The sequence below is a fragment of the Delphinapterus leucas genome, chromosome 11, assembly GCF_059928025.1.
Source record: "Delphinapterus leucas isolate spDelLeu-1000000601 "Yukka" chromosome 11, BTC_Dleu_Yukka2, whole genome shotgun sequence".
Lineage (NCBI taxonomy): Eukaryota > Metazoa > Chordata > Mammalia > Artiodactyla > Monodontidae > Delphinapterus > Delphinapterus leucas.
In genome coordinates, this window is record NC_143139.1 from 62,294,187 (window position 1) to 62,308,040 (window position 13,854).

General features: G+C 36.8%; 1 protein-coding gene across 1 annotated transcript in view; it reads left to right on the forward strand.

Annotated features, from left to right (window-relative positions):
* The window catches only part of LOC149748041 (neuron navigator 3-like), a 659,075-nt gene that overhangs the window by 631,211 nt on the left and 14,010 nt on the right, over positions 1–13,854 (forward strand). Inside the window, exons 8-9 of the mRNA XM_089921063.1 lie at positions 1,380–1,519; positions 11,955–12,981. Coding sequence (XP_089777189.1) covers positions 1,380–1,519; positions 11,955–12,981 — 1,167 coding nt within the window. The remainder of the gene's footprint in view (positions 1–1,379; positions 1,520–11,954; positions 12,982–13,854) is intronic.

Below are 13,854 nucleotides of genomic sequence, written 5' to 3' on the forward strand. Positions count from 1 at the left end.
AGGTGAGTTAAAATTTGAATATTGTAGCAACTGATTGTGAAATTGTGGTATGTTGGGTACCAATATAATAGATATAAACATTCTTTTATTTTAAACATTTTGTATAACAAGAAAAAATTATTTGCTACACTTATAAGTTATGGATTGTTTTTGTTATTTTTCTTTTCAGATAGAACTTATTAGAGCAGTACACAGTGACATTCACATGGTGGCAGCAAATACTAGCAAAGATGCTGGCAACCCTTAATATCATGTTTTTAAATATGTCTTAAGATGCCAATATTAATTCTTGATTTCTAGTTTTTCATTTATGCGGATTGAGTTTACTATACATACACAATATACATTAGTATTAGTATAAAATAAAATATAGTAATTGCATATTTTATGCACAGTTCTTGAAATAATTGATACCTGAAGTGTTAATATGGAAACTGTTTAAACAGTGAAATACATGGTCCAAACTGATGTTTAATTATAGTTCAAATAAAATAACTGCAGATGATTCCTCCTGTCAAACTTCCCCTAATTCTAATACAGTCTGCCTACATTTCCTCATGTCTTGTCCTTCATACACCACGAGCAGCTAAAGCTACTATCGCTATAGGTGTATTTTAAATTGTCATTCTACTAGCATAGAGTTTTCTTCTAGATTTTCTTCTTCTGAGACCTGCATCCTTGTCACATGGCCTGTGTGACCAGTTGGCCACACTTGTGAGATAACCAGCTAGAGTCTAGGTGCTTACTTTTGGCAAGAGAGTGAAAGTTTTTATGTGAGACAGATCAGTCAGATATGAACAAACTCACGACCTTGGTCTCCACACCGTGTTTTCGAGTAATTAACTAGCTTAGATGTTCAGTAAGCATTTGCTATTTGCAATTTGTATGTAACTTTATTCTTCTTTTTATTAATGTACAAGTTCATCTAAGATACAGCCACCTAAGATAAAAACAAATGTCCCGTATATTGAATAGAACAAGTTAACAACAACTGCAGGCAGCTGGTTAATACCCTGAGAATATAATAGATTCTAGTTAAGTATTATTATTTCCCTTGCTTTTCATGTAATTGTTAGAGTACCTTTAAATCAAAGTTTTATTCATCAGGTGCGTATAGGCATGACTTTTTAGTTAAAATTACTTTATTTCCAATTGTCCTGCATTATTAATATACTTTGGAGGCAAATTATATCATATGAACCGAGATTTTCCTGAAGATTTTCAAACCTTGTGTTTAGCTGTTTGTCGCTTAAGCCAACATTTTCTGCTGAATGTCATAAATTATGATTTTCCCATTAACTCTTCCCTGCTCAGAACCTCCTGTTCCCTATCTTTTTATAATGTACAATAATGATGTAATTTTTCTTGTACTATTTCAGACTTCCAGGTCCCTCTAGGGTGCCAGCTGCAGGCAGCAGCAGCAAGGTCCAGGGAGCCTCCAATTTAAATAGGAGAAGTCAGAGCTTTAACAGCATTGATAAAAACAAGCCTCCAAATTATGCAAATGGAAATGAAAAAGGTAAGTGTTCGCCCATTACATCATTAAGGCACAAGTGTAACATATGAGCCTAATAAATTACATGCTAAATCTAGTATTTAAGCAGTGTTACAGCATTTGGAATGGAAATGTTATCAGTGGACTTTCTTATATTGTCTAAGTGCCTCCTCCTGAATTCCAGCTTTCTTCAGGACCTTTCCTATCTGGAGAACACTTTAAGGAAATATAGTCATTTATATTAAAGTGGTTAGTGATTATCCCCAAGTATAAAATCTGTTTCTCAAAAAAAGTTCCTCCTGGATGCATGTAAATAGCATTTTCTTTTGTTTTCTCATGTTTTATGAGCACTTATCTTGAAATCATAAACCTATATGAAATGTTTTCAAATCCTTGGTTTTAGTTAACATTAAATGCCATACATGTTTGAGGAAGTTAAGGTTGGAGCATCAAAATTTAAGACATAATTATGAAGGGTACTTAGTCTTTGAGAGCAGCAGGACAGATAAATATTATGACCTTAGTTTTTCCTGTAAGAGACAAATTATTCATGTTTGTTTTATTTTCTTGAACGAGTGTATGATAGAAATATCCAATCACACGTTGATCAGGAAGAAAGGACACAGTGGAAGTGTGTGTTAAAGGCAGATTATATATTAACTACTGTATGATACACAGTTCTCTCCAATGTGCACAGTGCGTATTTAAAGAGGTGCTGGCTTGATGCATATCCCTGTGGAGCTTGCATCCAAACGGTAGGATGTGTAATTTACATCTAAACCATGAGAAAATCAAGAACCTAATTTACATCTAAACCATGAGAAAATCAAGAACCTCTGCTGTTGGGAGCAGTGTGACCCTGTGAGGGACTAGGGCATGTTGCGGGATTTTGAGGTAGTATTTTCTAATCAATAAAACTTTAACTTCTCTGTGTAGTATTTAACTCTCCATGCAACAAGACATGAAATTCCAAAGTGACAAATACACTTAGTAGGACAGCTGGCAAATTTGGTTTGACTAATTGAACCAGGTAGAAACTTTTTGGCTCAGATTAGATCATTTCCAATTGTTTCATATGGATTATCTGATTAGACTTCTCTTACTCAGACATGAATTGACAGGAGTGATCTATGAATTATACACTTTCATGAAAATTTCCTACCCATTAAAACAAAATTGGACAGACTGTAAACCCCTGTAAGCAAAGCAGTGTATCTTGATCCCTGTAATATCCCCAGTTCTTGAGTTGAATGGAAAAAGAAGAAAATAGTATGTGTTTGGAAGTTAGGATTTTGTCTTTAAAATAAAGAATAAAACCTTTGATTGGAGAACCTAGAAATGTTACTGAAGACTTAACACTTCTCCTGGAGAGAAAGGGGACAAGAATTTCTTATCAGAAAAACATCTCCCTCATTTTGTGACTTTCCTAGAAAGCATCATACAAAGGCCTATATGTGCTATGAAATTCTAAGGGAAAATAAACATGTTTAGACATTAAGATATGCTGAGTGGACTGCTCAAGTGTCTGATTTTAGCTACATGATACTACACTTGTATAAGAGTTTTGCAAAAAATGACTAATAACATAGGCAAAGAAACCTAGAAATGCTTTAGATGACCCAACGCTTTGATATCATAATGTATTTTTTGATCATGTGAAATAATTTTTGTGTTTCTGGTGTCTAAAAGTAAAAATCCAGAGGTAGCCAAGTATTCATGTCTTTCCATAGCCATTCAGCCTCTCTTATGTACGTCTAGGAAGTAGTGCAAAATTAGAAAGTAGCAATATTTATAATAACCACAAGGTGGAGACAGATAACATACATTATGAGGTTTTTGACCATAAGCAGATTTCCTTAGGTCGGTATCGAGCAAAAGTTTTCATGGTGAATTAGCCATTACTTTTAATTCCAACAAAGTAAAATTCCAAAACATTTAAAGTGTATGATCTCACATTCACAAATATTTATAATATTATATATCAAATGTAGGCATTAAATGTCTGTAAACTGTCAATCATAATTAAAGCATAAATTGCATTATATAATACAGCCTTCTGGAATTTGTTTTGCATGCTATATGGCATTTTCTATTAATGTGGAATTACAACTTCATATCAGTATATCCAATATCATCTCTAAATTAATCATTGTGTCATGCTATTTTATATTTCCAAAATATTAGCTTAAATTATAGAGCAAACAAAACAAATATAAACATCACATATGAAGCAGTTTATAATTTATTCTTTAGACTATTTGAATGGTACATCTTTTTGGATAAGAATGTTTTATTTAACCTTTGACATGGAGATTTTTCATGTTAACGTAGCATATAAAAATATAAGATTTCATCTGATGACAGGTTGATCTCTGTGACAATATAGTTCATACATATCCTAGGCATGGCCAAATAAGGTGAAAATTAAACAAGAATTTTCAAAGGTTACAATATTATAATGACAGAATTCAGAAATTACTAACTTGAGTATTCTAATTGCCATTCCTTTTTAGTTATTAGGAAGTATAACAGTTAACTTTAATAAATTAAGATATGGGCTCCCCTGGTGGCGCAGTGGTTGAGAGTCCGCCTGCCGATGTAGGGGACACGGGTTCGTGCCCTGGTCCGGGAAGATCCCACATGCCACGGAGCGGCTGGGCCCGTGAGCCATGGCCGCTGAGCCTGCGCGTCCGGAGCCTGTGCTTCGCAATGGGAGAGGCCACAACAGTGAGAGGCCCGCGTACCGCAAAAAAAAAAAATAAATAAATTAAGATATTTTTACTCAAAAGAAATAATCACACTATCTGTAATGTGCTCCCTGAATGCTTCTAAGTGAAAATGTACTTTCTACTTTCTTTAAGAAGTCTTAAATGATGAGTTATATGAATCAATTGGGGAATCTCTAGAATTTGTAATAGATAGTAAAGGTTTATTCACAATTAAAACAATTTCACTTCCTTATTAAAAAACATACTGTTGAAAGCACAGTAGCTTCTCACATGTACGGGATGGTAAAAATAGCTTATTTACGAATTGTGTGGCTTATCTAATAAAGGGAAATCAGAAGAGAATCACAAACTGTACTTCAAAAGATACATCTAATACCATTTTAATAATAATCCAAAAAATAGTGTGCTCATTTCACCAAATGGATTAAAATATCGGTGAACCTGGCCATAGATTATCACTTGCAGGGAAGGCTGAAATAGAAATGTTAAAATAGAAAGCAATGCCACCCCACCATTCTGTTGAAATGGAATGTAGGAACAAATTTCTCAGAACAAATGGTGAAAGGAAGATAGTATATTGTTTGTAGAAAAGCATTTCTTTGGGGAGTCCAAGTTTCTTCCCTTGGTGACCTGACATGCAGAGACTGACAATGAATAATATGTTCTGACACTAGCATTTATCAGTTTGCCCATGCACCCTATGAGATTACTCTAGACAGATGTGTGCTTTAAAGAAAAATCAAATATCTTTTCAGCGGAAATCAGGGATCTTGTGAAAAAAAAAATGCCCTGGTTCATTTGGGCACACACTTTATATGCCTGAAGCAAATTATCTTAAGAAATAATTCTTGTTTTGTAAAATCAACATGACAAATATGAAAAAGGCTTAACAGTTCAGTATTATTAGGAATGTAAATGTCCCTAGCTCTATTTGGAATTCACTTTCTGAATTATTATCTGTAACCACTTATTACTTGGCAGAGTTCCTTAACAGAGAGATGTTTTTCTCTGTTGCTAAGAAACATGCCACAGTACCAGAGGGCATGCTCCCATCTCTTTATTGTTTCTCCCATGTGATTCTTACATGGTACCTGTACATCTGTGGAAGAGGAGATTTCCTTTCTGTTCTCCCAGGTTCTAATGAAGTATCTTCTGGTGTGAAAGTGTTTTCTTTCATTTACACTCAACATAGATTTAGTATGATTGATATGGAGAATTTAGCAAAATTGAAATTGAACTTTTTAAAACTATAGGTTTAATGTGAATGTTGCATTAGTCGTGGAGTTTTGACAGCTAAAACATAATTATCTAGTTCTTAAGTACTTTTTTAATTACTCTGAAATTACTCTTAAGACCACAGAACTGAACTGTTTTATTTCCTTTTCAATGCAATGCAAATATGTTTTACTCATTATATCTCTTTATGGATGATTTCATTATGTGTTCCACCATGACTTTTTGCTTTATTTCCTTAATAATTATATAAACCTATAATGACATAATTTCAAATTAATCTTGAGGATGTTTATGAGGTAACAATTAAGTACATAGGTCAAGTGATATGACTAAATAGACTTGGGCATATATGTTGTTTACTTACGCACACATGCTTACATATTGAGGTGTACATGTATTTTATATGCCCATACATAAATTACATACTTTAAAAAAATCTGGCTGGTGAGTTAAAGCTTCCCTAAATTTTTCAATAGTCCACAAAGTGGCACTCTCACATTACTAATGGTACAATATATACATGTGCAGAATGGACAGTGCCCCTACAATCCCTGTAATAGCATTCCATGTTTCTGTTCATCATAAAATTGATGATTGAGGCATTTCACAAGCCATCATTTATGGGAGTGTGGTGAGGTAAACAAGGGGCCAGTTGGTAGCAGAACAACTGAAAACAAATTTGAATGCTATTTTTTTTAACTTTCGAAACGTTCAGTGTATTTTGGTATATTATTGTAAAATGAGAGTCTAAGTTAGTTATTTACCAAACTAATTGCCGTCACCACATTGATCAGTCATTTCCTTCCTTCCGTAATGATCTGTGATGCTGAAGTTGTGCTATAATTAGCAGGGACCATACATATCACTGAGCACCATGCCTGCTGTACAGGGAATACTTGAAAAAGAGTGGTGCCATTGTCATTTTTATTGTTGTTGCTACTTTCTGTGTTGTTACTTTGTGAACTGAAAGCTGGTTTGCTTCCATCCAAACAGTATACTACTCAGTGAGGAAGAAGAAATAAACAACTGAGGATGTTCCCTGGTCCTTTCTCAGGCTAGTAGCACCATTGGCAACATAGCACTAAGCTCGGAAGCTAACCTGCCAAATTTCCATGGAGAATCGTCTTTATCTAAACTTCCCATATGTCTGTTGTGACTGCCACATTTACCTCCGTGTATTAATTTTAGAACTAGATTGGCATTTTTCCCAGGTCATCAAAGTTATTTTTTTTTGCATATGAAATAACTAAAAATTAACTCTCTGAATTTAGATGTTTTCTAAGCAGGAATTAAAATCTATTCTTACATCAACTCAAAAGGATGGTGCCAGTAGGATGCCCCAGGAGATAGTATATAGGTAACTGAATAGTGAGTATCTTGTATCATGTTCTCCCCGTTTATATTCTGCTCATTGAGGAAGAAGGAACCCAAATTTCGGGGTGTTACCCAGTTGCCTTCACTGTTGTGACAAACGTGACTTTCTGGAGAGCCGAACCGGCAGAATTTTTGGGTGGGCAAGCAAACATATGGAAAGAAGGGAGAGTCAAAAGCCTCCAAATTTTGTAGTCACATAAACCTAGGTTCCAATTTTGGTTTTGTCTTTTCTAAATTTTACTCTATGCATGATTTGGAGCAAGTTACTTTCTCTAAGCTTCAGTTTTCTCATTTATAACAAGAGAAATAATATGTATATTATAGATTATTATGAGTTTAAATAAGAGGCATATGGGTAGAAGCTCTAAATGTGATACCATGTATCAAAGTACTTGGGAAAAGTAAGCAGTTGATAAATAATATTATTTGGTTGTAATGGAATTGGTGGTGGTGGATGCGAGGTGGAAGAAGAAGGGGAGGAAAAGGAGAGGGAGTGGAAGAAACTTTCTCTTTGGAGGCTAGAGACAAGGAACCAGCTATAGGCAGAGAGGCCCTGCAAATGCAAGATACAAGTTTGTTGCAGGAATGCCCTTAAATATGTGCATTAGATACCTGTGCTTTTCCACCATACCCAGCTAACAGTTCATTTATAGTCAGAAGCTGAGTTAACAACACTCAGCAATGCATCAGTTGAGACCAGGCTACTTACTATTGAACATGTAAATCGCACAGATTGTGCCGACCCCCGCTCTGTCAGAGCTGCAGAGGCTGCCATTTCAGCAGCTGTTGTTCTGCACCCTTTCTTGTGAGGTGTCCAGAGAGACACTCATTATTCTAATGCTCTCCTGATGCACAGTGACTTATGATTTTCACTCCCCATGAAACCTGAAGCACCTCATTGCTGATTATAGAGAGGAGCTGGGCACAGATTGAGAGTTGAGTTCAGAGAAGTGTCTTCTATGTGTGTACTTATCTGAGAACGATTTTATAGCTTTTGCTGTGACCGTTGCTGTAGGCTGGATGTCGATGTCATAATTTGGAGTCCCTCCTGTCTCATTTTTGGGTGTGATGATGTTGAATTTCCTCTGTACTTGAACTGCGGTAGCAGTCTATCTAGCTAATCCCTGTCAGCACACTTACAGAGCATCCTGACTGGTCCTTTTCTGCCCTCTTCTCTCATCCTCACCAAAGCTCCCAGGCATACAGGGGTAGGAGTCCCCTGGCTTCTTAACCTAGTTGCAGAAACACAGAAGATACACACTGAGTATGTGGCGAAAATGATGAAATAAAGGACATTAGGAAAACCTCTTTTGTTTTTAGTGATCTCTCACCACAGATTGCCAAGCATCTGGGGGGAATGCAGAACTGACAAAGCTTCCAGAATTCCACAGAACGAAGAATATTAATGCTGCACAGCTATGGAATATTTAATGAATTTAGCCAATTTGAACACTGTCATAAGAAATAACTCTTTAAAGCCAAACATGGTCTGTGACCAGCAGCGTTGGTATCATGTGGAAGGTTGTTAGGAATGCAGAATCTTGGGGCCTCCTGCAGATCTGCTGAAGCACAATGTAATGTACATTCAGTAGGATCCCCAGTGACTTAAGCACACATTAAAGTCTGAGACCGTTACGTTAACACTTAAAATGTCAGACATTCTACGATAATTATAGAGCTCGGGCTGTAGAATCACACATGTGGGATCAAATCCTAGCCACACCACACATTCCTCACTAGCTGTGCACCACTGAATGAGTTGTTTAGACCCTCAAAGCTTGGGTTTCCACAAGTGTGAATTAGAAATAGGAGCCCTTCCAAAAAAAGATAGGCAAAGTGATTATGAAATTGTCACACACACGAAAAAATAGGGGCCCTTCCCATCTCATCAGGCTGTTGTGAATACTAATGTGAGATAATATAGTTAAAGAGTCTTCAATAAAATGCCAGTAGGCATTATTATATTTGTAATATTATTAATATTATTTTCATTATAGAATAAGAAATATTGCAAATAACTTTTGAGATCAGTGTAAGAAAGTGAAGATAAATTCAATATGAGGCCATTATGTTCCTCTTAACAATACTACAACAGACTATGATTTCATTTGGGGGGTACTTTATTTCTAACTCTGTGTCCCAATATACGTATGTACATTTTTTTTTATATAATTTATTTTATTTATTTTTGCTGTGTTGGGTCTTCATTTCTGTGTGAGGACTTTCTCTAGTTGTGGCAAGCGGGGGCGGCTCTTCATTGCGGTGCGCAGGCCTCTCATTATCGCGGCCTCTCTTGTTGCGGAGCACAGGCTCCAGACGCACAGGCTCAGTAGTTGTGGCTCACGAGCCTAGTTGCTCCACGGCATGTGGGCTCTTCCCAGACCAGGGCTCGAACCCGTGTCCCCTGCATTAACAGGCAGATTCTCAACCACTGTGCCACCAGGGAAGCCCCGTATGTACATATTTTTAAAATGTAAAAAAATAGAATAAATTTTCACATAGTTTCGTATAAAAATTCTATATTACTCCTGCCTTGAATGCCTGCATATCTCCCTTAGCTCATCTGTCTTGATCTTATTTAATGTTGTACAGCCCTTTGTGCACTTCTGATCTCTACCATTTTCTTTCCCACCTCCTACTCGTTTAACGTTTAATATATGCCATTCATCTTCTGTGAGTCTGATTTCTTTCCTCTGACTAGATTGTAAGGTGTCTTGGGGAGTCTTGCACAGAATAGCCACTCAGTAAATATTAACAGATGTTATGCCTAGATTCAAGTCCTAGAGATTGTAGGAACTGAGTAGCATTGATTAATATTTCTGGAAATAGTAGAAAAATAGAGGCATATATGTTGGACAGAAATCTGCAAAACAGTAAGGTCACTGTGTGGAATGCACGGGCACGTACACAATTCACTGAGCTTGAGAAAATGCATCTTGTTTGGAGATGTTCTTAGTTTCCAGTTGAATCTAGGTAATCGAGAAATAAAGTCTACTTGACAATTCTATTAAAGGCATGAATTTGACATTCACTATTTTTTGTGTTTCTAGAGTCAAGGAATAATGTTATAACTGATAAGCCATTGAACTTCTTGTACATTTGAAAAATAGTATAACATAGTGGTTGACACAATTAACTTAGAATCCCAAGCTAAGTTCAGTTCTCAGACTTGTCACTTACAAATTGTGTAACTTTGGCCAAGTTCTTTTACCTCTTTGTGCTTCAGTTTCTTCATGTGCAAATTGAGGGTAATAATGAAAATTTTATGCAGTTGTTGGAAGGACTGAGTTAATGTATTTCAAAAACTTAGTTTAGTGCCTGTCACACAGAAGGTGCTTTGTGTGTAATGTAGAACTATGCATTACAGGTGTGGTCTTTGCTTTCATGGACTGTATCAACGGTGCAGTAGAGGAAACAGGCAATCACAGTGAAGTTATCTACGTTTGTCTATACTATTGGCATTGTTAATATAAACTTCACAAATCTATTATATTGTTTTAGGCACACTTATTTTCTTTTAAAAAAACCTAACTCACACAAATATTTAATGAAGAATTTAGCCTCTTTTCCTATCTCTAACTTTCTTTATTAACTTTTTAATGTAAACTTCTTCTGAAAAATGGGTAAGACAAGTATTCTATACCAATTGGCTTAATTACCTACTGTTTATCATGCATTTTGATACTGTTGGAAAAAACATTTAAAAGTGAAAGCATTGTAGTTTTAGATCTATGAATATTTAATGGTCTCCAATTCCTGAATATTATGAAAGGATTTATTAATATTTCCTTTGGACATTTCATCAAAAACAGCTTAGCATTTATTTGACAATATCTAGTATGTTAACAGTATCAGCGTTGCCTCTTTTACATAAATATCTAATTTAATCATTTATCCATTGTTTTCTCCATTTCTCAGAAAAAAAAGAAAAAGAGGAGGGAAGAGGGAGGTATTTATGGTAGATGAAATTTAAGGTAAATGACATGACCAGAATTACATAGTTCTCCAGTGTCAACATTTATACTGAGATCTCTTAACTCCAAGCTCAATTTTTTTTTTATTCTATACATTGTTATAAAATCTCTTTTTGGTTTAGTCTTTCATGCTTAAAAATAAGAATTGTAATCAAGCATTAATCAGTGCTATAACAGTCGTATAGAAATTCATATCATAATGAGATTTCTCAGTGGAAAGTAAGTAAACACTAGTGCATTATAAGTACTTATATGACAATTGGCCTTATTTTCTTATAGCCCCCAAAAAGTAGCTTGATTTTTTTATTAGAATTTAAAGTTTGTTCAGATCCCTACAGGAACCTGCAGGTGCGGTAGTTAAGAGCACAGGCTTTGAAATCCGTTCAGGTCCAGGCTGGATGACTTCGGACAAGTTATGTAGAATTTTTAAAAATTATTTATAAAATTATTATTTGTAAGAATTATTTGTAAAATATCAATACATAGCTTGTAGGGTTGTTATAAGGATTATACATATTATGTATTACACATTATGTATTACACATTTTTTAGTATTACATATTTGTATTACATATTTTATATATTTCTTAGTAGATTATCTGACCCATGTAAACATCCCTTTCAATATTTATTTTGTACAAATAAAAACAATGTTAACAAAAAGCTAAATTATGATTCAAAAGCATACTTAATCAGATAAGAATAAGCTAGGCTCCCTGTAGGTTAAAGCAATCTCTCAGTATTCATTATTTTTATAAGGCAAGGTGGAATATCCATTCACTGCTATGAGCTACAGTAGTAGCTGGAAGAATACAGAGAATTGCTTAGGGGAGGGATAGTGTTGTATTCATCTATAGACCTCTGTGACCAGCAAAATTCATTTGGCTATGAATAATTTTAGAAGGGGAAAAAAGTGTTGTGTTTTTTTTTTTTCCCCAACATCACTGTCCTTCAGACACTGAATATGTGATATCTGGTACAAAAACCACCACATTACAGAAGTGATTGATGCCACATAGCATGTCCGTTTCCAGTTCAGAGGAAGGAAACTTCCTTGTGCCTACAGTTAGAAATACTCAGTGGTGTGACATAAGTGATCAAAAACTAACCAGCCTTTTTAAAATGTTTCTTCTTAACCACGTCCAGATTCCTCCAAAGGACCTCAACCATCTTCAGGTGTGAGTGGCAGCACGCAGCCCCCCGGCGCTGCTGGGCAGCCCCCGGCCTCGGCCATCCCGTCCCCGAGCGCCAGCAAGCCGTGGCGCAGCAAGTCCATGAATGCCAAGCACAGCGCCACCTCCACCATGCTGACCGTGAAGCAGTCGAGCCCAGGCACCTCTCCCACACCATCTGCAGACAGACTGAAGCCCCCTGCCTCGGACGGGGTTAGAGCAGCTCCCTCGGGACAGAAATCCATGCTTGAGAAGTTCAAGCTGGTCAATGCCCGGACTGCTTTACGCCCCCTGCAGCCTCCCAGTTCAGGACCCAGTGATGGTGGGAAGGAGGACGATGCCTTTTCTGAATCTGGTGAAATGGAAGGCTTTAACAGCGGTCTGAATAGCGGCGGCTCAACAAATAGCAGCCCCAAAGTGTCACCGAAATTAGCCCCTCCAAAAGCTGGAAGCAAAAATCTCAGCAATAAAAAGTCTTTGCTACAGCCAAAGGAAAAAGAGGAAAAGAACAGGGACAGAAATAAAGTTTGCACTGAAAAACCAGTCAAGGACGAGAAAGATCAGGTGGCGGAGACGGCTCCAAAAAAGACCTCTAAAATTGCAAGCTTCATCCCAAAGGGCAGCAAGACGACAGCAGCCAAGAAGGAAAGCTTAATCCCCTCTTCCAGTGGGATTCCAAAACCGGGCTCAAAGGTGCCAACAGCAAAGCAAACTGTTTCACCGGGAAGCTCAACAAGCAAAGAGTCTGAAAAATTCAGGACTACCAAGGGAAGCCCTTCCCAGTCCTTCCCTAAGCCCGTAACGACTGAGAAAGCAAGCACGTCCAACTGCCCTCCTCCTCTGGAAGGAAGGGAAGCTAGCCACGCCTCTCTGGCGGGTTCCTGTGCGGGGTCAGCGGCGCAAGGCAGTGGGCAGAGCGTGGGAAATGGTGCTGTCCAGCTCCCTCAGCAGCAGCAACACAGCCACCCAAATACTGCCACCGTGGCTCCATTCATTTATAGGTAAGGCGAGCGCCGTTGGTCCACAGCTGTAAACACTGACAGGTCTGCATACTCAGAGTATACATAATAAGGAAGGTTGCGGAGTCCTATTTCACATAGTCATTTTGGAACAGTGTTTCATTCTGGAGAGAGAGGCCTAGAATTAAAATTTTTAAAAGAAAGCCTCCCATATCCTCCAATCTATTAGTCCTCATCTCCTTCCCCTCCCCCCTCCCCTCCCCCCCCACTCAAGAACCGAGGCCTTTGAAAGTTAACCTACTTGCCGTCAAAGGCAAAATAGAACCCAGATGTCATGACTTTTCCCCGTGTCTATTACTTTTACTACTATTATTTCTATTATTAGTCTTTTAAAATAATTCTCATTTTTATAGAGTTTAGAGATATTTTTGTTTTCACCCATGAGAAAACGTAAACCATAATGGTTAAGGGGGCACGCTCTGGGACCAGGCGAATATAGACTTAATGCCCAGCTCTGCCACTTACCAGCTATATGCCTTTGGACAAAGAATTTTACATCTCTTAGTCTCATTTTCAGCTGTCAAATAGAAATAACAGTATCTACCTTGTAGAGTTGGGAAGAATAACAGGCATAATGCATGTAAGATGCTTATTGTATATTGTGGCACACTGTACATGTTTGTTAACTGTTGTCTATAAGGCGTTGCTTTCCCAACATAAAATTTATATTAATTTCCACAGCTAGGCCTGTTGTTTCCAGGCAAAAATAATAATCTATATAATTATTATATTTAATTTTATTAACTTTTTTGTTATATATTTATATTATTTTTCATTTATTAAAATACATAGCACAGGCTATATTTTAAAATATATATCCTACTAAACAGTTGTAGTGTAAACACATTTTGCCTG